This window comes from Syngnathoides biaculeatus, chromosome 19 (assembly GCF_019802595.1).
Source record: "Syngnathoides biaculeatus isolate LvHL_M chromosome 19, ASM1980259v1, whole genome shotgun sequence".
NCBI classification, from domain to species: Eukaryota; Metazoa; Chordata; class Actinopteri; order Syngnathiformes; family Syngnathidae; genus Syngnathoides; species Syngnathoides biaculeatus.
The window spans coordinates 17,654,297-17,677,384 of NC_084658.1; the positions used below are offsets into that span (position 1 = coordinate 17,654,297).

Sequence of the window (23,088 nt, forward strand, 5' to 3'; positions counted from 1 at the left end):
TCGTCGTTTTCGCCTTGACTTTTCCACATTCAAGATGGCGGCGACGTCCACGCGCGCTTCCGGGAAAGGGCGCGCTCTATGTGGAAGTGGACGTCTACGGGGCGTGTAGCCGTGACGAGGAAGTCGCCACTGACAGCGACTCGGCTCCAGACGACGCTGGTCGCCTCCGCGGAGTCCACTGGTGCCGCGCTCCGCTCGGCTCCGCGCGCCCGTCAGCCCGCGGTCGGCGGGGACTATGCTACGTGGGGCGGAGGCGCCAGCGGACGGAGCGGGCCGCCGCGGGACGCAGACGGCGCAAGGTAGGAAGCCGCCCGAACCGACCGAACGCGAACCCTCGGAGCCAAACACTCGCTTAGCATCGTTCTTGTTGTTAGCCGCCTGACACTCATTTGCTAGCCGAGGCCTCGCTCAGTCCCCCCCCCCCCCCCACCCTTATCGTCTCCATTTTCTTAGATATTTGATTTTGTTTGGGCCGAGTGTCTGCGTGGGTCCACACCACGAGTAGACGCGCTCTAATTCCAATTATGATGATGATATTATTCCCAAGAAGCCGTTAGCATGTGGCTATCGCGCGCGGCCGTCGCACCTGCGCCCGCGGCGACGTCGCCGAATGTCAAAGAGGAAAAAAGATTTGCTGGCGCTTCGCGCTCCCGAGGCACAATTTGGACAAAATATCACCAAAAGTGCACGAACCATCCCCGGCCTGCCATCTAGTGGAAAGGCAGATCATTGCAGGTTCCTCCTCCGGCTGTCACTACACGTCGTTGGCATCGAAAGAGCAGCAAAACTTCGTAAGATGGCCTCGGCTCACGTGACACGTTGAAAGGGTTGAAAGGGCGCACAGGTTCGGCTCGTCCCGAGGAGCCGAGGAGGCGAATTTGCGTGTGCCCGCGTTTTTTTTTTAAGTACTGTAACGACGCCGAACGGACAGCCCCAAACGCGTCCGGTGGATACCGAGCACAAGTCGGAAACTTAAAAACTGGAGTCAAGGAGGACCAAAAGAAAAAAAAGGGACACGATCGAACGCCTTCCCCAAGTCCAGAAAACGCACGTGGCGCTCCGGTCCAGTGTTCCGTGACCAGGACCACCACACGAATTGATTAAACTGAATGAAATTCTTTTGATGAAAGACATTTTTGTCCATCAAATTGATGTGGTTTTTCCACCACTTCGTCCGCGCCGAATGGCAAAATGTCAACATCCCCTTTGCTCTCTGTTTACGTTTAGCCCGCTAAAGCCCGGCACGATGGACTTGGAGCCGGACGGCGCCAGGCAACCGGAACACGGACCGGCCTCCTCCCATCCGTCGGCGGGCGCGCCCGCCGTCGCCCCCGCGCCGCCCCGTCTGACGCCCAACCCCACGCTGCTGCTGGATTCGCCGGCGGCGGCGGCGCCGCCCGTCACCTCCTCCCCGCCGCCCCCGCTCACGCCGGCGCCCTCCCTGGCCGTCCCCAAGATGGCGCCGGCGAGGACTTCCTTCTCTCACGTCCCCGTCCCCGCGCCCCCCAAACTGAGCACCACGGCGAGCCCCGCCCTCCGGACGTACGCGCGCCCCATCCTGCCCTGCGGCGCCAAGACCTCTTCTGCGGAAAACTCCGAGACGTTGACCAACGGGAGCGCCAGGACCGTCTCCGCGGCGACCGCCAGCACGCTCACGCCCTTCCACACGCCCGCCAGTCCGCCCGCGAGACAGGTATGATGAAAGCGTCACTTTGGCGCCATCTTGCGGCCAAAGTAGTCAGAGTTTCTTTTGGACCAAAGTAGGGCTTTGGCGCCATGCATATGACAATAAAATTCTTACGAATCCTTACGTAAGCCTTTTTCCAATGCTTGATTTGGAGCTAAAGAGAGCACGTTATGCGTTTGGAAACGCGGGGGGGGGGGGGGGGGGGGGGCTGATCAATTTTGAACTTGACTTTCACTCCCGCGTGTGCGCAGGCGCAGCAGCCCCGCCCGGCGGCGAGCTCCCCCGCCGGCCCCCCGCGAGCCGACCCCGTCGCCCGCGTCGCCGGGTGCGGCGCTCCCCGGCGGGCCTCGCTCCTGGGGGGAGGTCTCAAAGGGTCCGGACAGGAGCAGGTGCTGCTCAGAGCTCAGATGGTGAGCGTCCGTGGTGATGCCGCCGTATCCATGGCGACAGAGAAAGCGGCATCGCAGAGGTTTCACATTTCATGGGGGGGGGGGGGGCACACTGCCACCTTGTGGCGAACTGCCAACGTGGCGCGTTTGGGCCGGCCGCTGACGTCCGTCCCAAAAACAAGAAAACGTAGAACCAGTCAAATCATATTTTTTTGGGTCCCTAATGCTACGGTTTTACGAGACCTTGTCCATCAGTACTTGTTGAAATCGACGACTTTTATGGCATTTTTTTTTTTTTCTCAAATTTTTGTCTTATGTTGTAATGTGTGTGTGGTTTTTTTCTGCCAATTAATTTAACGGGGTCTTACTTTTTCCGCTCGTTTGTTATGTGAGTTTCCCGGAATTGGATCTTTTCCTGTTTTGGCTCAAATAGCATTCCGATTATTTTTATTTGCAAAGTCTCAACTACGCACCGTGGGCACGTCCGACCGTCGCAGTGCTCAGGAAGCAAAAACAAAATATTTGGGAGAAATTGTAACAACCCCCCCTAAAAAAGTTTGCTCGTGCACCAGTCTGGCCTTTGGCAGACTGACCTTTGACCTGGGCTGACTTTTTGTGACCTTTCCGTCCGGTTTGAAGTCTCGTTGCGCTTGCAGCTGATCCTCACGTCGGCCGTGCGGGCCGGCCCTTCCTCCTCTTCCTCTCCCGTCGACCCCGCCTCCGCCTCCGCTCAGGTGAGGAGCGCCGACGCGCCGAGCGCCGCCGGCGGTTGACGTCGTTTCTCTCTGCAGCTCCGGAGCGCGACGCCGGGACCGGCCGGCGCCCTCGCCGGGCCCCCTCTGCGTCTGAAGGCCCCGCCTCTGCTCTGTCGCCCGCAAACGACGCTCTTCCCTCCTCTGAGGCCGCGCCCCCGGCCCGCCGCCGCGCCGTCGGAGACTGGCAACCGCCGGCCGGCGGCGCCGCCGCCCCCAAGTAAGGAAGACCGCGACGGCGTACCGAGCTTCGCTCGTGGGCCGGAACGAGCGTCGGACGGCTTTGTGCTCACCGTTTGCGTCTTTTCTTCCTCCCAAGCGCTTTACTCGCCGGTCCGAGCAGTCCCCCTGCGGCCGAAACTTCATTCGGCCGCGGGCTCCCGGGCGCCCGTGCTCGCCGTCCCGCCGCCGCCCGCCTCCGAGCGCCTCCGGATTGTCGCCCTGTCTTCGGCTCTCCCGCCGCCGACTCTGAGCGGAGAGGAAGCGCTTCCCCTTCCCCGGAGCGCGGCGTCGCCTCCCCGTCGGGATCCGGCGACCGCGGAGGAGAGCCGCGCGGACGACGCCCCCGCCCCTCCGAACGACCAAAGACGCCGAGACGAGGACGACGGCCGGGAGGAAGAACGAGCGCCGACGGACGCGAGTCGCGGCGGCGGGTCGGCGCCCGGGAGTCGGGAACTCGGCACGCGGGCGCAAGAGGTAGGCGAAGACGCCGCCGGGGTGCAAATGTCGTTGACGCTCGAGGACGCGCGGAGCCGGTCGCGAGTCGCCGCTGAGGTTCCGCTTCCGGAAGCGCCCCCTGTCCAGGGTTCGCCTCCAGAACTTTGCGCGCACGCCGTCGGGCCGCCGGAACTTCCCGGGGAGACGGCGGCCTCGCGGGACCGCGGCGACGTCATCGACGAGAACGCGTCGGCTCAGTCCGACAACCAATCAGGTAGCGCGAAGGTGAAGGGCCGTGCGGTTCCGGCGTCACTAACGCACGCCGTCGTCGTTTCAGCGTTGTCCAGCCTGTCGTCGCAGTCTCCGCCCTCTTCTCCGTCCGCGGTTCCCGCTCCCCCCGCTCGGCCGCTCGATCTCAGCCAATCGCGGCCGCCGGCGGAAACGACGGAAAACTCGCCGTGGGAGGCGAAGGCGTGGCCGGAAGGCGGGGACGTCCTGACGCACGTGGTCGAAGGTTTCGTCATACAGGAAGGACTGCAACCGTTTCCTGTACGTGCACGTGCACACGCCCCCCCCCCCCCAAAAAAAAACCGTACGAGCGTTCTCGAGCGTGTCAACTTGTCGTCTCTCAGGTGAACCGCTCGTCGCTGCTTTTGCTCCCTCAGCCGTCGCCGCCGCGGCGGGAAGTGAACGGCGACGACGGCAAGACGGCCGCCGAACGTTCTCCGGACTCGCGAGAGGACGACGCCCACGACGACCCTCAGAAACACGCAACGCGTAAGTGAATTCCGCCCCGGTCGCCTTCCTCTCGACTTTTGCATTTTTGTTCCGCCGCCGAGTTTGCCGCCCGTCTGGGCCCCCCCCCCCCCAGGCGGCGCCCAACGCGATCGCGCCGTCCTCCGCTGCCAGTTCTGCGGCAAGCGAGGCCACGCCCACAACTTCATGCGCTCCAAGCGCTTCTGCTCGACTTCCTGCGCTCGCGGGTGAGACGGACGCCCGCCGGCGCGGCCAAATGCAACCCAGAGAAATCCGAATCGGGTCTCTCCTGTCCTGACCCGTTCTCGTCGTCGTCTCTGGCAGGTTCAACGTGCGCCTGACGAAGCGTCTGCGAGCGCTGAGCGCCGGCGGCCGCCCGGAGAGGCCGCGGCCCGCCCTCAACAGGGCGCAGTCGGTGCCCGGGAAGCCGCTCCTGCTCAGACTGGTAATGGCGGCGTTTTGTCGTTGTCCGCCTCGCGGTGCAAAAGTTCTGGGTCGGAGGTAGCGCCTCGGGGTTTTCCTCGGGCCGTCGGAAGAGTCGCGTCTTCTGAGCGGGACTTGTTCTGGTGTCCTCAGCCTCGAGACCTCTGGAGCGCCGGACGCCGAGAGAAGGATGGCGAGGAGGAAGACAAAAAAGAGGAGGAGGACGAGGAGGACATGGAGGCAGAGCGGGACGATGAAGAGGAGGAGGGGCCGGCGGCCGGGACGGTGTCAGAGAGCGGGTCCGCGACGGGAACCGCGCCTACGAGCGCCTCCAAGGCCGAACCGTCGCAGTGGACCGTGGACGACGTCACGGCCTTCATTCGCTCGCTGCCGGGTACGAGCGCGCACGCTTCTCACATCATTTCAGCCATGAATCGGAATCGGAAGCCGACTCGGGTTTAACGGCGCGCTCGGCTTTCAGGCTGCGGCGAGGTTTCGTCGGCGTTCCGCCTCCAGGAGATCGACGGCCAAGCGTTGCTGCTGCTGACCGAAGAACATCTGATGAGCAGCATGAACATCAAACTGGGCCCCGCCCTGAAAATCTGCGCCCACATCAACGCGCTCAAGAACTCCTGAAGAACCCAAATATTGGACTGAGACCACCCAGAATTTGTGTCAGTGTGTAGAAGCTGCTGAAGGATTTTCAACATTTAATATATCAAATTTGTCTATTTAGTTTTTTTAGAACGTGATGTCATGACAAATCTATCCTGTAGCTTACATAACCACTGCGTGTATTCAAAAAAAACAAATCCAAATAATAAAAGTCAAACTTTGTAGACGATCGCCGAACAGGTGCAAAGTTTTCTATTCTCTGGAGTCCAAAAAAAAGCAGAATAAAGAAAGTCACCGAACCCTTTGCTGCGTTCTCAAGTGTCGGTCGAAGAGAAAAGCCCGCCGAGGCCGGGATTCGAACGCGAGGTCGACCGCAAACCCCGCCGGGTCGAGCCGTATTGAAAGTTTCAAGTCGGCGTCTGGCACTCGACGCCGTTTTGTGATCTGGGAGGAACCCAAAACCAGAGCCGCCTTTATTTGCCACAACTGCAGTCGACACCCCAAAGGTTTGTTTAGAAAAGAGTTCAAATTGGCGAGTCGCGGTCCAGTCGCAGGTCTGGCCTCTTCCGGAGCGCCGGGTCAACTTCCGAGGTCCTCCGCGGACAGATTGGAACGCAGAACCTCCCGAGCGAGCGCCGGTCCGACCCGCTCACTGGTCCGGAGAGCGCGCCAGGTGGGTCTTGATGGCGTTGAGGAGCTGCAGCTCCTCCTCCAGCGTCGGATCCAAGTAGTCGTCCTCGTCGCCCGGGATGTCCTCCAGGACCTCGTTCACCAGCTCGCTGTCGTCTGCGAGGCCGCAAACGCCCGTCAGCCCGTTCGGCCGCGTGTTCCGCGGCACCGACGGACGGCGACGCTCACCCGCGGAGCCCGAAGACGTGCCGGGCTCCTCGTCCTCCGAGGGGGGCGCGGCCTCTGAGGGCCCCGCCCCCCAATTGTCAATCAACAGCTCGGTGGCCGACTGGAGGTCTCCGCCCGTCGACGCCAACGCCGCCTCCGCCGCTGACCGCTCGAAGCCCAAATACAACAACTGCGCGCAAGCGCACATCCGATTTTTTTTTTTTTTTTGTCCGAGATACGAGCTGCTGATTTTTTTCCACGACAATTGGACGCTGCCGCTAAATGCAGTGACGAGACGACGCAAAAAGTCCTCCGTTCTTTATCCAACGAGGTGACCAACCTGCTGCAGCTTCTGGTCCAGGTTTGCCTCGCACGTGGGCGGCGCCTGGCTGGCGTCCAGCAGGATCTGAAAAGGAGCGCCAAGAGGAGAAGGTGAGCGTCGCGTGAGACGGGTGGTGGTGGTGGTGGTGGGGGGGGGGGGGGCCTGACTTGGAAGGCTCTTTCCAGGTCTCCGTTGGCCCGGCGCAGCGCGGCGGCGGCGTCCCTGGCGCCGTAGCCCGCCTCCGCCAGGACGGCCAAACTCTCCTTGTTTTTTTTCCTCTTCTGGCGCTCGCGTCGCCTCAGCTCCTCGCGCTCCTGATCACCGTGACGACCGCGTCAGGTGAGTCACGCGTCCCGAGCGTGGAGTCACCGAGACAAAAAAAAGGAGCGGCTCACCCGCCTGCGACGGCCGACGAGCGAGGCGGCCTCCTGCACGTCGCCGCGGGACGCTCGCAGGCCCAGTCGCGCTTCTCTCTCGCTGAAGCCCAGCACCATCAGCTGCGTCATTTTGTCGGCGTCGGGACTCAAACGCGCGTACAGCGACTCCACCTGACGCACACGCGAAACTCCAAGGCGACCGGCGGCGCGCAAACTGGAGCCCGACAGGCGAGTCGTCGATCGGCGGCATTTTGAAACCGACGACGTCGTACCTGTTCCAGTCGCTGGCGGGCTTGAAGGTCGTCGCCGTCCACGAAGGCCAGCAGGCTCTGCAGCAGGCGCAGGCGCAGGAACAGCACGTCCTCCTGCCCCGTGTTGCCCTGCCCGGTTTTTTTTTTTTTTTTTTTTTTTTTCCAATGGCCCGAGGTGAAGCGTGACCGGAGCCGTCCGGACCGGCGGGGGATTCCCGACGCTCACCTTGATGACCAGCAGCCTCTGCCGCCGCTCGCCGTAGCACCTGACGAAGCAGTCCTCGGCCAGCCGCAGGCGCTGGCGCCCGTCGTCCAGGCACGACAGCGCCTCCGAGGCCTGGTAGCACCACACGATGTCCAGCTGCAGCACGCCGTGGTTGTCCACCACGCCCAGCAGCGCCGAGCCGCACTCGCTGCACCAGAGCGGTCAAGGTCGCGCTCACCCCGACCCCGACCCCGACCCCGACCCTCACCTGAAGTGGACGTCGGCCTGCAGGAGGTGACAGAGCGCGTCGTCGTGCCGCTTCCTCTTCATGAGGGCCCGCCCCTTCTCGTGCAGGCCCATGGCGAGGATCAGCGCCTGCAAAAGTCCGTCGGACCGTCGTGAAAGCTCCTCGGCCGATCGCCGATTTTGCTCTTCGCGACTTTGAAACAAAAAACAACTTCAAAGCAAAAACGCAATTTCAGATTGACATCGCAGAAAACGCGGGTCACTTCCCGCCCCAAAATCGGCAAAGATGTCAAGGTCAAAAGCCGCAACGGGGGGGGGGGGTCTTCCGTCCGAAGCCGCGACCTCGTCGCTCAAAAGCCAAAATATGATTTGTCTGCTTTCACGCAGGACGACAGAAGCGGCAAAAACGGACATTGGCTGATGATCAAAATAGCTGTTGAGGAATTTCAGAATTGATTAATCGTCTGCGTGTCCAACTTCAATTAAAAACAAAAACAAAAAAAATTCAGAACTTCCAACGATGACGACACCTGAAAAAAAAAAAAAAAAAACCAAAATATTTCCAATTTGGGCTGACTTTTGGTTTTTTTTTTTTAATTAACCGTAAGCTGCCGCTGTGACCGCAAACGCGTTCAAGTCGTCGCGATTTCATTTGGCTCGTCGGAACCGGAACCGGCACGGGCCGACCTACCTTCTTCTCCCGCTGGGGGATCTTCAGCGGGGTCCCCTTCTGGTCGGCGACCTCCAGGAAGGGCGCGTCCTGAAGGTCGTCGCTGCCGTCTGCGGATCACGAGCGGCGGCGCTCAACGTCGGCCGGAGGCGGGCGACCCGGACCGCGACCGAGTCGGTACCTCTCTCGGACAGGATTCGGAAGCCTCTGTGGGCGCGCCCGACGTCCGCGGGAGCCGAGGCGGCGTCGAAGGCCTTCAGGACCATCATCCTGCTGTGGTTGCCCACCCCCTGCTGGTCCAGGCGCTGACCTGAAGCGGGTCCAAACATCGAAGAACAGTTGGGAAAAATCCACATTTGGATGCAATTTCATGAAGACGCAAACGCTTGAGACGCTTTCAATATGGGACTGGGGGGGGGCGACCCGTTCAGGGGGGAGTCCGCCATTGAGCCCAAGTTGGTCGGGTCCGGGGAGGGGGTTCAATTTGCTTGAGAATATGAAGGCGAGATATGAAATGACAACTTTGGAACGTCTCAATTCGCCAAATTGACTTCCTGCGAAAAGGTACTTGGGGGAGGTCAAAGGTCGGGCCGAACGTCCTCTCAACTCACCGGCGTTCAGGGTCCTGCCATTCAGGATGACTTTGAAGGACGCGAGACCGACTTCCTCCGCGATCCTGCCGCACAAGCCACGTTGAGCCCGTGACCGCCGCGCGCCGTCCGGTCGGGTCCGTTTACCTGTCCATCAGCTCCTGAGCGCACACGTCCAGCCGGGTCTCCATCGACATTTTGGACTGGTGAAAAAAAATCCACATCCAAGTTCGCTTCAGGCACTTTAAACACATTCCAACTGAACCGTCGCGCACGACTTCAATCGCTTGGCGGACCCGTGAGGGGAGTTCGAAGCCTTCAATAGGACCCGAAAAACAGCGCCGGGGTGGGGTGTCACCTTCTTGCCGCCGTCCCGTGGCGGCAGCAGCAGCTCCACGGTGGCCACGCCGCTTTCCCTGAAGGTCTGGTTCCGTTCGCCTCTCTTCAGCGCCCCCACGCGGATGACCTCCAGAGCCTCCGCGACCTCTGACCCGGGCAGGCGCAGCAGGGCGGCGTAGCGCTCCGCTAGCTCCTGAACCACAAGCCAGGAAATGAGAGAAAAGAAAAACGGAATCGTATCGAACGTCGCGATCGCGCCAGACATTTACGCACGACATCGCTCGGAACTTTGCGATTTCCCGAGCGACTCCGAGCGGGAGGGAGGGAGCCGAGGTCGGCTGTTCGGCGGCCGAGGGCGCGGCGGGCGTCGTCGCCGCCGCCGCCGCCGCCGCCCTCACGCTGGGCAGCAGCGTCATCAAAAATGGATGCGCGGCTAATATTTGCAATTGCGTTACGTATCGAGACTTGAGCGTCCTCTGGTGGACGCACAACGCGCAGACAGCCTCTGGCCCGGTGGAAAGACGTAACCGGAACATCATAAAAATAATGGTAATAATGATGACGCTGACGATCTGGCGTTCACCTGCATGTGCGCGCGTCCGGGCTGCTGCGCGTCGTCGCTGTACGGAACCTTCCAGAGCTGGATCTTGTCCTGCTTCAGTTGCTTCTTCAGTTTGGCTTCCACGTTTCGCTCCGCCATCGTCGGCCTGTGACGTCGCAAGCAAACCGCCCGGCGACCTTTTTGTTTGTTTTGTCGCTTTTCAACTTGGTCCCTTTTCGGCTTCGCTTTCGTTTTCCTCGCTCGAGCGACGCCTCTGAAGATGTGGCAGGTCGCGAAGAGGTCCCACTCGGGGGCCGGTTGGCCTTTCGACAACTCCCGGCGACACAAAGCTGGGCGGACGTGCCGCGAAGAGTGACGCCTCTGTCGAAGAGACGATCTTTCCTGCTCGTTTCCGGAAACACGTGGTTGACGTCATCGCAGATGATTTTTTTGTTTTTTTTGTTTTGGGGGTCATTTTTGTCACTCGAAACCACCTTAAAGCGGAAGCAATTCTTTACTAAACGAGTCGTGGTTAGCCAATGGGAGGTTTTTTTTAAATCCGTGACGTCACTTCCCGGTGAGGTGGATGACGGCCGGCTTGTTGGTCCTAAACTCGGCCGGCAGGTGGCAGCGCTCGCGCGAGGAAAACCGCTGGCACAGTCGTCGTTTTCCCAATTCGTGGAAGGCGCGACGAGCAAGTCGAATTTCGTCCTCGGAGTTTTGGGTTGATCAGTTCTAAGACTCGGATGTCAATATGTCAAAGGGCTCCTCATTTGGCGTGGAAGATGACATTTTGTTTTGGTCGTCAGAAGGTGCGAATACCAATCAACCGTGAATCATTTTTGAAAAGCTTCCCCAACGGAGAATCGTAGAATGCGGGCCGGGTCCGGGTCCTCCAGGCGTGGACTTGGACTCAGATCTCCGTTTTTGTCATTTCTACCAGCTCCAGATTTGATTTGGTCTTTCTCCTCGTTGTGTCCACGACCATCTTTCTTGCAAAAAAAATCAAAGCCGGGCCTCGTCGGACATTTGGAACGACGCGGGGCCGCTCAGAGAGAGGTGACGGGCGGCGGGCGGCCCCGGGCCGTCGCTTGGACACCCCCGCCCCATCCCGTCTTGCTGACTCTCCCACGTTTTATTTTTCTGGTGCTTTTTGTAGCTTCCTGCCGCAGACTTTTCCTCGCCGAGGCCGGCCGGGAAGTTCCGCGCGCTGTCGATTTCCGGCGCCGCGGCATTTTCGCGTCCGCGCCCTCTTCTTCCTCTTCGTCGCCGTCACCTTCAGCCGACGGTCGCCTACGAGCTAGCGGTCCGGTTTTTGGGCGACCGGTCGAGACGCACGTCTGTTAACGGCGGCTCGCTGGGCGTAGCCACGGTAACGCGCGCGGGCCATACGGGGCCGCGTCGGAGTTCAGGTGAAGTTCATCAGCGAAGCGCATTATGTAGCACGCGCACGCACTGCTGCATTCGGGTCCACCGGGAACAAGCGGCTCCTTCGCCGCCGACTTGTGAGAGCGTTTGAAGCCGGCGCGCTAATGATGACAGCGATTCTCCCCGAGCGACCCGCCGCCGCCGCCGCAGCCACGTGGCCCGCGTGTCGCGCCGCGGGAAGCTTCGCCGTCATCTGCGCGCCGACGTACGGGACGGGTCAAAGGTCAGGAGAGCGAAAAGAGAACGAGAAAAATGTCTTCGCTTCAATGGTGATTTGAATCACGTCAAATTCCCAAAAGGAGGATCCGATTGTCTTCTTTGGCGATTGGTTCTTTTGTGTGTCCTTGACAAAACGAGTCCAATTGGGCCTTCAAACGTGGCCGTTGTTCCACGTCTGGGAAATAAAGACGTCCTTTTATTGTCTGGGAAAAAGACATCAAAGATGTCTTGAAACGTCGTCCAACCAACCAACGTGCTTTGAATTCGAGTGGCGCGGTCGTCTTTTTTTCTGCATTGGTCCGTGGGGCGTTTTGGCGAGTGCGTTTCAGGTGAGCGCGCGGACTCGAGCGACTCTTCGCCTTTGATGCCAGCTGCCGAGCAGCCAATCAGATCGATGCGCCGGCTCCCTTTCAAGCGCCTTCACCTTAAACAACACCAAAAGTACGTCGACGCGTATGAATAATTCACGTCGGCGCGACATCAAATTGAAATCTCCTCTGCGACTTTCTTCCCCTCGGCGCAATCGCCCGCCCGCCCGCCCGATTGACTTCTGGGGCCACCGGAGACCGCTCGCTCGCCCCCCCCGCCAGCCGGCTCGTCCTCATCGACACTCGCGCGGTTTTCGTGTCCTCACGTGACTGGACGCTTCGATGTCGCGGCGTCCACTCGACCATTTTTGGAAGGTGTAGCGAGTGGAGGTCGTCCCCGTGCACCGCGCCACCCTCCGTGTTTCCCACAATGCATCTCAAAGAGGCGCGACGCTCGCTACATCACTAAAAAACATTTTCATTTCCAGGATATTGATGGAAGATTGGAGACAAATTCACGAGTTGCGGCGCATGACCGTCGGACTCCTTCACTGGCGGAAATATTCGTCAAGCGAGCGGTCAGGGAAGCGCATCGTCTCAATCCGCTGCGATGACAAAGTCATACCCGCAGATGGCGGCGTCGCATCGCTTTGAAATCAGAACAGCTTTTGAGTAGAAGAGAAAGATTGGGCGCATGAATTATGGGGGAGAAAAACGATAGAAGTTAGACAAGTTGTAGAACCTGAAACTCAAGCGGAGAACGTTTGCGCGGTACGAAGAAAATGTGTCGCCATCGCCGAACGACGACGTCAACGGACGTCAATGGGAGCCGCGTGCTGGGTCGCCATCGCCGAACGACGACGTCAACGGACGTCAATGGGAGCCGCGTGCTGGGTCGCCATCGCCGAACGACGACGTCAACGGACGTCAATGGGAGCCGCGTGCTGGGTCGCCATCGCCGAACGACGACGTCAACGGACGTCAATGGGAGCCGCGTGCTGGGTCGCCATCGCCGAACGACGACGTCAACGGACGTCAATGGGAGCCGCGTGCTGGGTCGCCATCGCCGAACGACGACGTCAACGGACGTCAATGGGAGCCGCGTGCTGGGTCGCCATCTCTCACGGTGGCTCTTTTAGTTGTGATGAGTTGAAAAGCACTTTTTAAGTCTTTGTCGTTTTATACTTTGAGATGTCAAAAAAATAAAATATTGCCATCGGCAACTATCAGCTGCGTTTTTGGTGAAGCGATTCGGCTCTTTCTCGGGATTCGGGAGTCGGGAATCCTCCGCCCCCCCCCCCCCCGACTCCCTTTTCGGCGGACATTTCAGGAAGTGCGGGCCGCTTACGGCGACGCTCCCACCCAAAGGGAAGCCGCCAATCAAACCGGGAGCTGCCATTTTTACGCTCGAGACGACCGGCAGGACGGAAAGCGCAAAGCAAAAAAACCGAAAACTTCGTCAAAGGCGGCTGCACTTTGTTTAAAGTGAAGACGATGACGACGAAGAAGCACGCGCGTGACTCACGTGCGCCGCAGACGAGGCCTTCGCGGGCACGCCTCAACGCCGTTGATGATGTCACACGTCCCAGCTCTGATGCGTCATCGCGCGTCTGCTGGCCTTCCTCCGTCACGCTCCTCATCCTCAACAGCAACGAGCCTTTCAAAATACAAGCTAGCGAGTGTCACTGGAGTCGAGCGCGCGCGCACACACACAACACGCGCAAAAGACACACCAAGATATACACACCCATTCAAAGCAAAGCGTGTTTTGTTTAGTAAGATTTGAAGACGGATCTACGGGAAGGGAAGAAGACGCTCCACTCTCGAGAAAGCCCGACACAAACTCCAGCAAACGCTGAGTCAGCGCACACACGAAGGGGCTCAATCAGGAACGGCCATCGAATGTGCGAACACAGTCCGCAAGCCCCGCCCCCTCCCCTCAGGCCGTCTCCCGTCATTTCCTGTTCCTGTTTGGACATGCGACATGTGGCGCTTTGCCGCGCACGTTGGCTGAGCTCGGAACCCCCCCCCCCCCCCCCAACACGCACGCCGTTTTGTTGCGGAAGTTTGCGGCCCCCCCTCCAAAGGCCAAAACGTTTGACGCTGTCGATGATTCGCGTCGAGAAGCATGCGGGCGAGCGGCGAGTCACAGACTGATGACGTCAGAGCAGATGTCGGAGCCCTTCTTTTCCTCAGACACGCCCCGGAACTCCACGGAACCGCAGAGAGGTTCCCCGGACGCGGTCCCAACCCGTCGCGAGACGTCCGAAATCCACATTACGCTGGGAAGCCCATCGACGGACTCGTTTCCCTGCGGAGAAGCGAAGTCTCGACTCGGGTCTCCGGGGCGACGTGTCCGCGTGTCGGGCTCAATCCCGCTAGAACCTCTGCAAGGGCTTTTATTTCTTTGAAGCGACCCGATGACCCTTGACAAACAGCCCCTGTGACAGTGTGCCACAAATAGCCCCCAAACCTCTGATAGATCATCAGAAACCAACAAAATGTTTGTTCGAACCACCCTTGGTCATTGGACCCTCGGCAGCTCTTAAAACATCTGAAAAGTCTTTAGGATTGCCTTAAAACCTCGAGAACCTGCACTGACGTTTCTGGTTTTGGGACAAGTTGGGATCTTCCACAACATTCAGGACTGACAATCAAAGCCGCCATCCCGTCCAGTCGTTATGAAAGTCTTCTTAACAACGACCCCAAAAGACCTGCTCAGTCTTAAGAAAGACTCTCATCAGTCTTTCTAGGACCTGGACTTTAGAATTCCCCTCGAACCGCTGATGGGTCTTACGAACTACATTTGAACCTCCGATCGGTCCTGAGCTACGTGAGCACGAGCACCTGAGAGCGGACGCCGCAGCTCGAGAATCACCCGAGGAGTCGCCAGAGTTCTTTCCGCGCTGCGTTCGAAATGCCCACGTTGGGGGTTTGCGGTCTGGCCCTAACCCTAACCCAAAAGACGAAAAAGAAGCCGCATCAGCAGAGGTGGAAATTTGGTGAAAAAAGGGGGGGGGGAGGGGGGGTGGTCACTGACGCAGACGGGAAGGATGACGTCTCGCCCGGACCGAGTCGCCCCAGACGGACGGCTCAGACCGAGTCACGGGGAAGTTCAAAGGGTAGGAACGCCGGGCGTGGCGGGGGAGGGGGGGGGGGGGTGACGCGGCAAAAGTTGGGCGCATGTGAGTCACAAAGGGAGAGAGGGAGAGAGAGAGAGAGAGAGAGAGAGAGCGAGCGAGGGAATCTGCTCAAGCGCCGAGGAGAGCGAGGAGAACGAAGGAGGAGAGCGAGCGAGGTTCCGCCCACCGAGCCGCAAGCATTCAACTAGTGCGCCGAGGATCATTCAAGGATCACTCAGCCGAGAGGAAGCGGGATAAGGATCGCGGCGAGCCCACAGGAAACGCTTTCATTCATCCTCGACAACTTTGCGCTCTCCGAAGTTGGCACCTTTCGACATGTCCGCCTTGACCGCGCTGAGCGGCGCCGTCCTGCTCCTGCTGCACATCTGTCAGTCGTCTCCGGACCCCCCGCGCTCCCTGGCCGCCGAGCCCCCCGCCGCCGGGCGCTGCCCCTCCTGCGCCCTGGCCGAGGAGCCCGAAGGGGAGGAGGAGGAGGAGGCGCAGCGGGAAGTGGTGGAGGCGGTCAAGCGCCACATCCTCAACATGCTGCACCTCCACGCGCGCCCCAACATCACCCGGCCCGTCCCCCGCGCCGCCCTCCTCAACGCCCTGCGGAAGCTGCACGTGGGCCGGGTGGCGGACGACGGCAGCGTGCACATCGGGGGGGAGGAGGCCGAGGGGGGAGGGAGGCGCGGGGGGGGCGGCGCCGGAGGAGGGGGAGGAGGCGCCCGAGACGACGAGCGAGACGCTACCGAGATCATCGCCTTCGCCGAACCCGGTGAGTACGTTCGCGTGCCAGTTGGACTCTTTTCACGTTCAATTTCAAGTTCGTGTCAAAAGGGAGGAAAAAAAAAAAAAAAAAATCACTGTCAAAGTTCTGAAACGCTTCCTCTTACTGTTGAATAGCAAAAGCATCTCCAAACTTTTGATCCATCTGTCCTGTTTTTCGTTCACACTTAGGACCACTACATGACTGTATTTTAACAGGAGTCGTAACGTGGAAGATTTGCACGGATCAAGTCGCTCCCCCCACATTAATATTCCAACATAAGACAAAGATAAGGACATCCATTTTCTGAGCCGTTCATCCTCACAAGTCCAAAATATCGCCCCCAACTGGCCACTTTTTTTTTTTTTTTTTTTTTCCTTCCGTCTCAGCTAAAGTCTGCCAAGTATGAAAGTACAAAGTATAATTATTGCGACTCAACTCTACTTGGAAACGCAACTTTTTGGTTGTTTTTTTCATTTTTCTCACTTGCACGTTGCGTAAAAGGAACAACCGTGCGCTGCCGGCGGCCACCGGAGGGCGCCGCCCTCGGCCGGGCGAGCGCAGTAGGCGGAGCCGGTGATCCGAAAATAGCTTCCCATCCAAAACGTTGTTGTTGCGTGCTCCGACGCGACACCGTGAGAATACGGCGCGCCCGGCCACTCGCGCCTTTGTCGCCGACAAGTGATGCGTTCGGGGACTCGCTAATTAATTGGGACGACCGAGTCGCGAGAGGAAAGAGGAGACGGCGGAATTCTTGGCGATGGCGACGATGGCGGCGTCCGTTCAGTAGAGCAGGCACACAAAAAGGCCCACAGAGGGCTAATTGGACTTAATTGAAGACATCATTAGCGACATTCCTCAGCGCACTTTCATGTCGGCCGAGCCTTTGTTGACCCGCAAACTTGCAACTTTTTCATCCTTTTGCGTTTTTTCGTCTTCTTTTCTTTACGTCCACATGATAATCAAACTCATTTTTTTTGGCGCTGACGAACTACGTCGGAGTGAGTTGAGGAACAAGCCTTCCGTTCAGACCGGAGTGGCGTTTTGCCGCCATGTTTGAAGCCGCCGCGGACGCTCGTTTGACCGGTGACCTCTGACCTCTCGACCCGAGCGAACAAGTCGCGTGGCGTCGGCGTGACGGGCGGCAAAGGGCCGACGCGATTGGCCGCGGTGGGCGTGGCTTCCCGTCCGCATCCGGGCTTTGATCCGCCCGAGCCGCAGCGAGATGGATGTTCTTGCTTCTTCTTCTTCTTTTTTGTTGTTGTTTTTGTGTTTCTTGTCCTCCTCCTCCTCCTCCGACAAGAGCGAACACATTTGAGCGATTCGGGACATTCGGGACATTCCTCCCCTCCCGTCAGAAGCTCGGCCGGCGGCGGCTTTTGCTCGCCAGCTGTTTCCCGCCCATTTTCCTTTGCACGTTCGAGCGACATGTGGTGCCAATAAAGGCCGAGAGGGCGTGCGAGTCCTTTGAGCCTGACAGTCGTCAACCAGGGAAAACGCTGGCCGGCTTTTCATGTGGTTGCTTTCTTTCTTTCTTTCTTTCTTTTTCTTTTTCGTGGATGAAGAAAAAGAAAGCAGGACAAAGTTGTCGCGTTGACGTTTGCGCGTGATCGCTCAACATCAGAGCGAACTCTGAATTTGAAAACAATTCAAATTGTCCCCCCCCCCCCCCCCCCACACGTGATCTCAAATCCATCCATTTTTTGGACGGAGGGTTTCTAACCCATCCGTCGACAGCCAATCACAGTCTGAGCTGGCCGGAGGACCGCTCGATCGATCGATCGATCGATCGATTTCTTCAAGCCGGCAGATTTAGATATGGATTTTTTTCCGGTCCGGCGGTGCGCAAATTCCTCCCCTCCACACGTGCGGCTTCTTGATTTCAATCCGGCGGCCGTGACCCAAAGAAGGCCGACCGGGTTCTTGTTCGCGTTTTCTAAAATCAATTCACTAAAACCAACTTAAACCCGAGAAAGAGCGCAAAGAGCAACGTCGAGCTTGATTTTCAACGACATTTTCGCTTTTTCCGCTGCGAGCTCTTCAGGTTCCGGTTCCGGTTTGGCCCTTTGCTGACATTTGACTGCACGTCCGACTGTAGTTTTTTTTTTGCCGTAGTGTAATGAAAACCGACAGCAGATTTCACGACAGGCTTCAGAACGAAGGCCTTCTCCAACTTTTTGGCTTCCGACAAAAGTCCCGGTGGAATTCCAATCGGTACTAAAAAGAGTCCTTCCCGCCATTTTGCTATGATGACCGAAGACTTCAAACCGGAAGTGGCAACGGAGAGGCGGGAAGCCGCGGCAGCGTGACGCCAAACAAAAGCGACGGGTTGGACGTGCATTCAAAAGTTCGCTCCGGGTCAAATTTCATTCAAAGCGCGTTGGGTCGCTATAGTTACCTGCAGCCGACTGTCTTTCAGGCGAGGCGCGGGACACGGTGACCTTCGTGCTGTCCAAGGACGACGGCGGCGGCGGCGGCGAGGCGCCTGCGGTGGAGCAGGCCGACGTGTGGCTCTTCCTGCGTTTGGCCAAGAACAACCGCAGCCGGGCCAAGGTGGCCATCCGCCTGTTCCAGCACGGCGCAGGCGCAGCCTCGTCTTCGCCGCGGGACGACGTCTTGCTGGCGGAGAAGACGGTGGACACCCGCCGCAGCGGCTGGCACACCTTCCCGGTGTCGGCCGCCGTCCAGGCGCTCCTGGAGCGCGCGGACGGGGAGGCCGCCGCGCTGGGCGTCAGGGTGTCCTGCCCGCTCTGCGCCGGCTTCGGCGCCACGCCCGTTCTGGTGTCCGGCGGCGAAGCGTCGCAGCGACGCGGCGGCCAGCGGGAGCAGTCCCAACGCGAGCAGTCTCACCGGCCCTTCCTGATGGCGGCGGTGCGGCCGGACGACTCTCGGCGCCGGCGGAAGCGAGGCCTGGAGTGCGACGGCAAAGTGCGCGTGTGCTGCAAGCGCCAGTTCTACGTCAACTTCAAGGACATCGGCTGGAACGACTGGATCATCGCGCCCGGCGGCTACCACGCCAACTACTGCGAGGGCGAGTGCCCGTCGCACGTGGCCAGCATCACCGGCTCGGCGCTGTCCTTCCACTCCACCGTCATCAGCCACTACCGCATGCGGGGCTACGGTCCCTTCCAGAACCTGCGCTCCTGCTGCGTGCCCACGCGGCTGCGCGCCATGTCCATGCTCTACTACAACGAGGAGCACAAGATCATCAAGAAGGACATCCACAACATGATCGTGGACGAGTGCGGGTGCTCCTAGACGGGCCGCTCGGGCGTGTCGGCCACCTTCAGACGAAAAAAGAAATATTAATATATTTGGGTTCGAAAAAGCGAGCGAAAAGCGGCGGCGGCGGGGCCGACACAGCGCAAACTATGCAACTCGTCCGACGATACGACGACGGGGAAGAAGAAAAGAAGAAAAAAAAAAAAAAAAAAGTCTTTTTCGGGAACGTTGGAAAACTTTTCAAAACCTCGCTTAGTGCCTGTTTTCACGCCACTGGACAACGCTACGGAAGGGCTAACGGCAATTAGCATAGATGTTACCGTCACCGCTAGACTCAAAGTGGCCCGCCACAGACGTGGCCGTATCGCGCACTTCCTCTGGTTTTTCTTTGCCGACTCTCGTGAACGCACCGCCAAGAAAGATGGACGCCCTCTCGCGTGGGTGTCTTCAGATTACTTGAATGAAACAAGTTGGCTTGGCTGCTGGAACCAAACACTGCTATGTTACCATGGTTACCATGTTCCCATGTTTACCGTCACTAAGTATTTGAATAATATTCTTGTTAATAATAATAATAATAATGTTACGTGTTGTTGTTGTTGTTGTCTGACAAATGTTTTTGCACTATAGCGAGACGCCAGGTCACGGGTTTGATCCCTCGTTCGTTCACCAGCTCGACTTTTTGGTTCCGCTTTTGCATCCTTTCAGACACCAAAGAGCGTCCCCGAAAGGACGGCCGGAGCGTCTCCTCCTTCCTTGCGCGTTTCCCGCAATGCTTTGGAGGAAGAACATTTTCAGCCCAAAACGTTTTGTTCGCGCCACTCTCGGACCGAAGCGAGAAGGGATAAAAGTCGGTGTTGTTGACACTGAACAGGGACGACGACGACGACGACGACGAAGGATAAAAAGCCTATTTTTTATTCTGTAAATAGGACTTTGATGTACAAATGTGCTCGTGACATTTTCTGATCTAATTTATTGGACATTTCTGCTTCACATTAAAGTTTCAAATGACAAACCCAAAACGTCTGCGTATGATTACGTCCGACGGCCGAGACGTCAGAGAACCCACAAGTGGACGGGTACCCGTCAGAGGAAAGAGCCGCCGTCGTGTCGTGCGCGTCTTTTTTAATTTCCTGTTCTGCTCACTTTCCTCCGGGTCGGATTAGCGCCGAATGGAGGAGGAAATGACACAAGCGCGTCATGACACACGTACACAAACATGACCTCTCGTGACCCCGTTTGGCTCGTCTCGCCTCCCAAAACTTTCTCCGCTTCAACTTTTTGCCGACGGAAAGCGCCGCGTCCATCTGTCGATGCGCGCGTGCGGGTCAGATGGTCCGTCTAGACGCGCTCGTGCGCCGGCGTCTAGCGAAGCGGACCAGGGCGGCGACCCGTCTCACGCTGACGGCGCGGCGACGGGACGCGGTGACTCACGGCGTGAATCACAGCCCGCGCGTTCAACAGCTTCGGTGCTCCGGCGCGTTCTCCTCCGTCCATTTTCCGCGGCGCTTGTCCTCACGGGGGTCACCCTGGGGTCAGCTAAGTCCGAGGCGGACGTTTTCGGAACGCGGAAGGAAGCCGAGGTACCCGCAGAAAAGCCGCTTGACGAGGCCGGAGCCCTCCGTTCCGTTCTCGACTTCTTCCCGTTCGGACTCTCTCGAGCGGCACCGGAGGTCAACCGGAAGAAGATCAACCATCACACGACGGCAAGTCGACGTCCGCGGGGGCGGAAGTCTCCTCCCCCTGGCCGACGAGGGGCTTCCCCTCGAGCTCGGGAGAAGTTGGGAGGAAGACCGGCGCTTCCCCCTCCCGAGCGATCCTTCCGGGCGGGAACGCTGAGTCACTCTGGCTGACCCCCCGGGCCTGACTTTCGGCTCTGGGAAAGACGTCGGAAAAGCGAAAGCGGACGACGCGGAGTACACGACAACTTTCGCGTCGACGACGACGACTCCGTCTGACCGGCGACGTGCCAAAAGTTCTTGCGATTGTCGGGCTCAATTCTTTGGATTGACGACCGACGACGTCACCGGGACTTTGCGATTTGGACACACGACTTTGAGCCAAAGCTGAATACTGGCAGGAAAAGCAAAAGGGTGGCAAATTGGCCACAGAACCAAGGAAAGCTCCAAACAACTACGAAATATTGGTGTCGGTGCCGACTTGTACGAGTGAAAGGCTTCGAGATGGCCACAATTCAAGCTCTCAAAGGTTGTGGGCGTGTCCACTCAACTGCCCATCAAACAAGATTGGACTCTGCCGTACGTCATCTAACGTCGTTGGCGGGACGCTATGACCGGGGGCCGTGGCGACGAGGCCACTCCGGCACGTGGCCCCCGCCCCCCCCCCCTTCCAGTCCCTACGCCGACGGGCCGCAACGGAGGACGCTAAGCTAAGCTCCCGCCGACAGCTGACGTGGGTCTCTTTCAAGTGGTGCAAAAGCCCCGAAAAGAAAGTGAAGAGTCACGTCCCCGTCCCAATGATCCATTTGGGGAATTCCTCACTCGATTCCAGAACATCAGGCGGGCGGCGTAAACACAGTTGATGATTCACGCGGCCACGCTGAGCGCGCACAGCTGTATTATGACGGCCGCTCGCAGACGCCGTAAACACTTTTTGATTGGCTTGGGACGTAACGTCCTTCCTTCCACGTTTTGCCTGCGCTCCGGCGGCTTTTCTCTGGGTGCGCCGCCCTCCTCCCGCACTCGAGCGGGAAGGACGCGCCCCTCGTCTCACCCAAAGTCAGCTGCGACCCCGATGAGCGCGAGCGCCGCAGGAAGGGACAAACGGACGGACGGATGTTTTCCACGTTTCGAGGTTTGCGACTCTGGCGCCGACGCTGCGTTATGTTGACGTGAGAGTCCGGCGAGGTTTGATGAGGCAACCGAGACTTTGCCCGCGATTGTTTTTGTCGTCTCCTTTGTTGCAATTTTCAAGGGGTCAGGGGTGAGGTGGGTGGGCACGGGGCGGGGGTCGAAGTGGAGCGAGAGACGGCAGAGGAGGAGGCCCGCCAAGCTAATTTTAGAGCTAAGCTAAAGGTCACGTGACATCCGGAACTGGCAAAGGGAAAAGAGGCCGGGGGCGGGGGGGGGGGCTGTGGCTCGATGAAGGGCGGCGTCCTACCCACCCTCATTAGGGCTCCCAAAAAAGGAAACGTGACTCACCTTTCAAGCGGGAACACCGCTGGAACCGGTCCAGAAAGCCTTCCTGAAAACACAAACAAAGAAGTAAATGAGGATGAAGTATTAGTTACTATTCAACAATTAATTTCTTCCATGACATGAGACCCCCCCCCCAAAAAAAAAAAAAAAAAAACAAAAACAACTAACTGTTTGTACGGCAATTCATGTGCTGCGCCTTCTGCTTTGCCAACCTTGGCCACTGGGAGGCAGTGTCACACAAAGGTCACGCAGACACAAACAAAGAAGAATGAAGACGTGGCCAGGTTCGTCCATTTTGGTAGAGGGGAAAGAATTCGAGCCCGGGAGCATCGTTACATTATCTGTCTGCATGCGTTGCTCCACCATTTGGGTTCTAATAGCGACGGCAACAATTCGTTCCGCATTAAGCTGAACGGCAAAGTCATCCGAAGAAGCGGACCAGAGTAAACCGCAGCTGGGAATTCAGAGGCGTTCGGATCTCTCAAAGCAAATCGCTTGGACGTTGGGTCCATTTTAGCGTGATTGTTGGCCCATCTGTCTTGTTTGCGCTTTACGACAAAACAAAACTTGCTAACGTTGACGACGCGACCGAGAAGGCTTCATACGGTTAACCGCCACCGCCGCCAACATTTGGCGAGTTTCAAACGTCCGCGGGGGCCGGCGGCGATCGGCTCGCGCTCGCCGGATCCAGAAGAACGGGTCGCCGTGGTAACCCGAGTACACATCCTGTCCGGACCGGAGCCGGCAGGTGCGTGTTTTGATGTGAAATCCAGCTGCTCCAGCTGCACGCCGCCACCCTCCTCCCTCCTCGCCAGGAAGTGTTTTCCACTCCGACTCCCGCCGGACGTCATATGAGGGAGTCCCGGCCCTGCCGCGTTTGCCAGGACTTCTGCTGCCTTCTTATTGTTTTCCACATGAAAGGCGTGTTGCGGAAACGCCATCTATCAATCGGATCGGGCCCGTCGAAGGTTTTCCCGCGAGGGCCACAAACAGGGGGGAAAAAGAAAGAAAGAAAGAAAGAAAAGCGACGTTGACGTTCAAAGCGGAAAAGCGGAGCTTCGGCACCAACGTGGAACACGTCGGACAGCGCGAGGTCAATTGGTAAGACAATCCGCGCAAGAAAAAAAAAAATGCCCCGCAGCCTGACGCTAATCTCTTCGCTCGGGCTTCGGGAGCTTTGCGATATCCACCTCCGGAAAGTA

The 23,088-nt window shown here is 58.6% G+C and overlaps 4 protein-coding genes across 14 annotated transcripts in view; 2 read left to right on the top strand and 2 right to left on the bottom strand.

Annotated features, from left to right (window-relative positions):
* The first annotated feature begins 63 nt into the window (after positions 1–63).
* LOC133492508 (polyhomeotic-like protein 3) lies at positions 64–5,516 on the top strand. Of its 4 annotated transcripts, none has more exons than XM_061804786.1 (12): positions 64–299; positions 1,228–1,693; positions 1,939–2,097; positions 2,733–2,810; positions 2,868–3,048; positions 3,148–3,759; positions 3,823–4,034; positions 4,118–4,262; positions 4,357–4,468; positions 4,566–4,686; positions 4,818–5,058; positions 5,146–5,516. In XM_061804786.1, the coding sequence occupies exons 1-12, from the start codon at positions 79–81 to the stop codon at positions 5,298–5,300; spliced, it is 2,703 nt and encodes a 900-aa protein (XP_061660770.1). In that variant the 5' UTR covers positions 64–78; the 3' UTR covers positions 5,301–5,516. The 4 variants fall into 4 exon arrangements, with proteins under 4 accessions (XP_061660770.1, XP_061660771.1, XP_061660772.1 ...); XM_061804787.1 differs by having other exon boundaries at positions 4,151–4,262; XM_061804788.1 differs by lacking the exon at positions 2,733–2,810.
* nub1 (negative regulator of ubiquitin-like proteins 1) lies at positions 5,358–15,135 on the bottom strand. Of its 4 annotated transcripts, none has more exons than XM_061804791.1 (14): positions 15,063–15,135; positions 13,138–13,269; positions 9,136–9,309; positions 8,925–8,980; positions 8,799–8,863; positions 8,369–8,497; positions 8,209–8,297; positions 7,540–7,646; positions 7,293–7,479; positions 6,834–7,195; positions 6,606–6,752; positions 6,457–6,522; positions 6,138–6,306; positions 5,358–6,065 (listed from the first exon to the last, which is right to left on the bottom strand). In XM_061804791.1, the coding sequence occupies exons 1-14, from the start codon at positions 15,118–15,120 to the stop codon at positions 5,929–5,931; spliced, it is 1,878 nt and encodes a 625-aa protein (XP_061660775.1). In that variant the 5' UTR covers positions 15,121–15,135; the 3' UTR covers positions 5,358–5,928. The 4 variants fall into 4 exon arrangements, with proteins under 4 accessions (XP_061660775.1, XP_061660776.1, XP_061660777.1 ...); XM_061804792.1 differs by lacking the exon at positions 15,063–15,135 and adding an exon at positions 13,360–13,482; XM_061804793.1 differs by lacking the exons at positions 13,138–13,269; positions 15,063–15,135 and adding an exon at positions 9,700–9,858 and having other exon boundaries at positions 6,834–6,986; positions 7,088–7,195.
* On the top strand, positions 15,071–18,761 carry inhbaa (inhibin subunit beta Aa). The gene is made up of 2 exons (XM_061804800.1): positions 15,071–15,512; positions 17,923–18,761. The coding sequence occupies exons 1-2, from the start codon at positions 15,071–15,073 to the stop codon at positions 18,759–18,761; spliced, it is 1,281 nt and encodes a 426-aa protein (XP_061660784.1).
* Positions 18,589–23,088, bottom strand: part of sugct (succinyl-CoA:glutarate-CoA transferase) — an 18,896-nt gene continuing 14,396 nt past the window's right edge. For 2 of the 5 annotated variants that reach the window (XR_009792663.1, XR_009792658.1), the window contains exons 14-15: positions 21,890–21,932; positions 18,649–18,787 (exon numbers count right to left, since the gene is read on the bottom strand). The gene's annotated coding sequence lies outside the window, so the exon portion shown is untranslated. Of the gene's footprint in view, positions 18,788–19,820; positions 19,897–21,888; positions 21,933–23,088 lie in introns of those variants that run through there. The other 3 variants (XR_009792659.1, XR_009792660.1, XR_009792661.1) reach the window with 3 other exon arrangements.

What these genes read in the sequence shown, in the direction of transcription:
- LOC133492508 (XM_061804786.1), top strand. Translation starts at nt 79, where the DNA reads ATGTGGAAGTGGACGTCTACGGGGCGTGTAGCCGTGACGAGGAAGTCG. An exon ending in TGCTGCTCAGAGCTCAGATG is followed by an intron (nt 2,098 to 2,732) that starts GTGAGCGTCCGT and finishes TTGCGCTTGCAG; the next exon opens with CTGATCCTCACGTCGGCCGT. An exon ending in CCGCCTCCGCCTCCGCTCAG is followed by an intron (nt 2,811 to 2,867) that starts GTGAGGAGCGCC and finishes TTCTCTCTGCAG; the next exon opens with CTCCGGAGCGCGACGCCGGG.
- inhbaa (XM_061804800.1), top strand. Translation starts at nt 15,071, where the DNA reads ATGTCCGCCTTGACCGCGCTGAGCGGCGCCGTCCTGCTCCTGCTGCAC. An exon ending in CATCGCCTTCGCCGAACCCG is followed by an intron (nt 15,513 to 17,922) that starts GTGAGTACGTTC and finishes ACTGTCTTTCAG; the next exon opens with GCGAGGCGCGGGACACGGTG.
- nub1 (XM_061804791.1), bottom strand. Translation starts at nt 15,120, where the DNA reads ATGTGCAGCAGGAGCAGGACGGCGCCGCTCAGCGCGGTCAAGGCGGAC. An exon ending in CAGGCCGACGTCCACTTCAG is followed by an intron (nt 7,480 to 7,539) that starts GTGAGGGTCGGG and finishes GCTCTGGTGCAG; the next exon opens with CGAGTGCGGCTCGGCGCTGC. An exon ending in TCGTCGGCCGTCGCAGGCGG is followed by an intron (nt 6,753 to 6,833) that starts GTGAGCCGCTCC and finishes CACGGTGATCAG; the next exon opens with GAGCGCGAGGAGCTGAGGCG.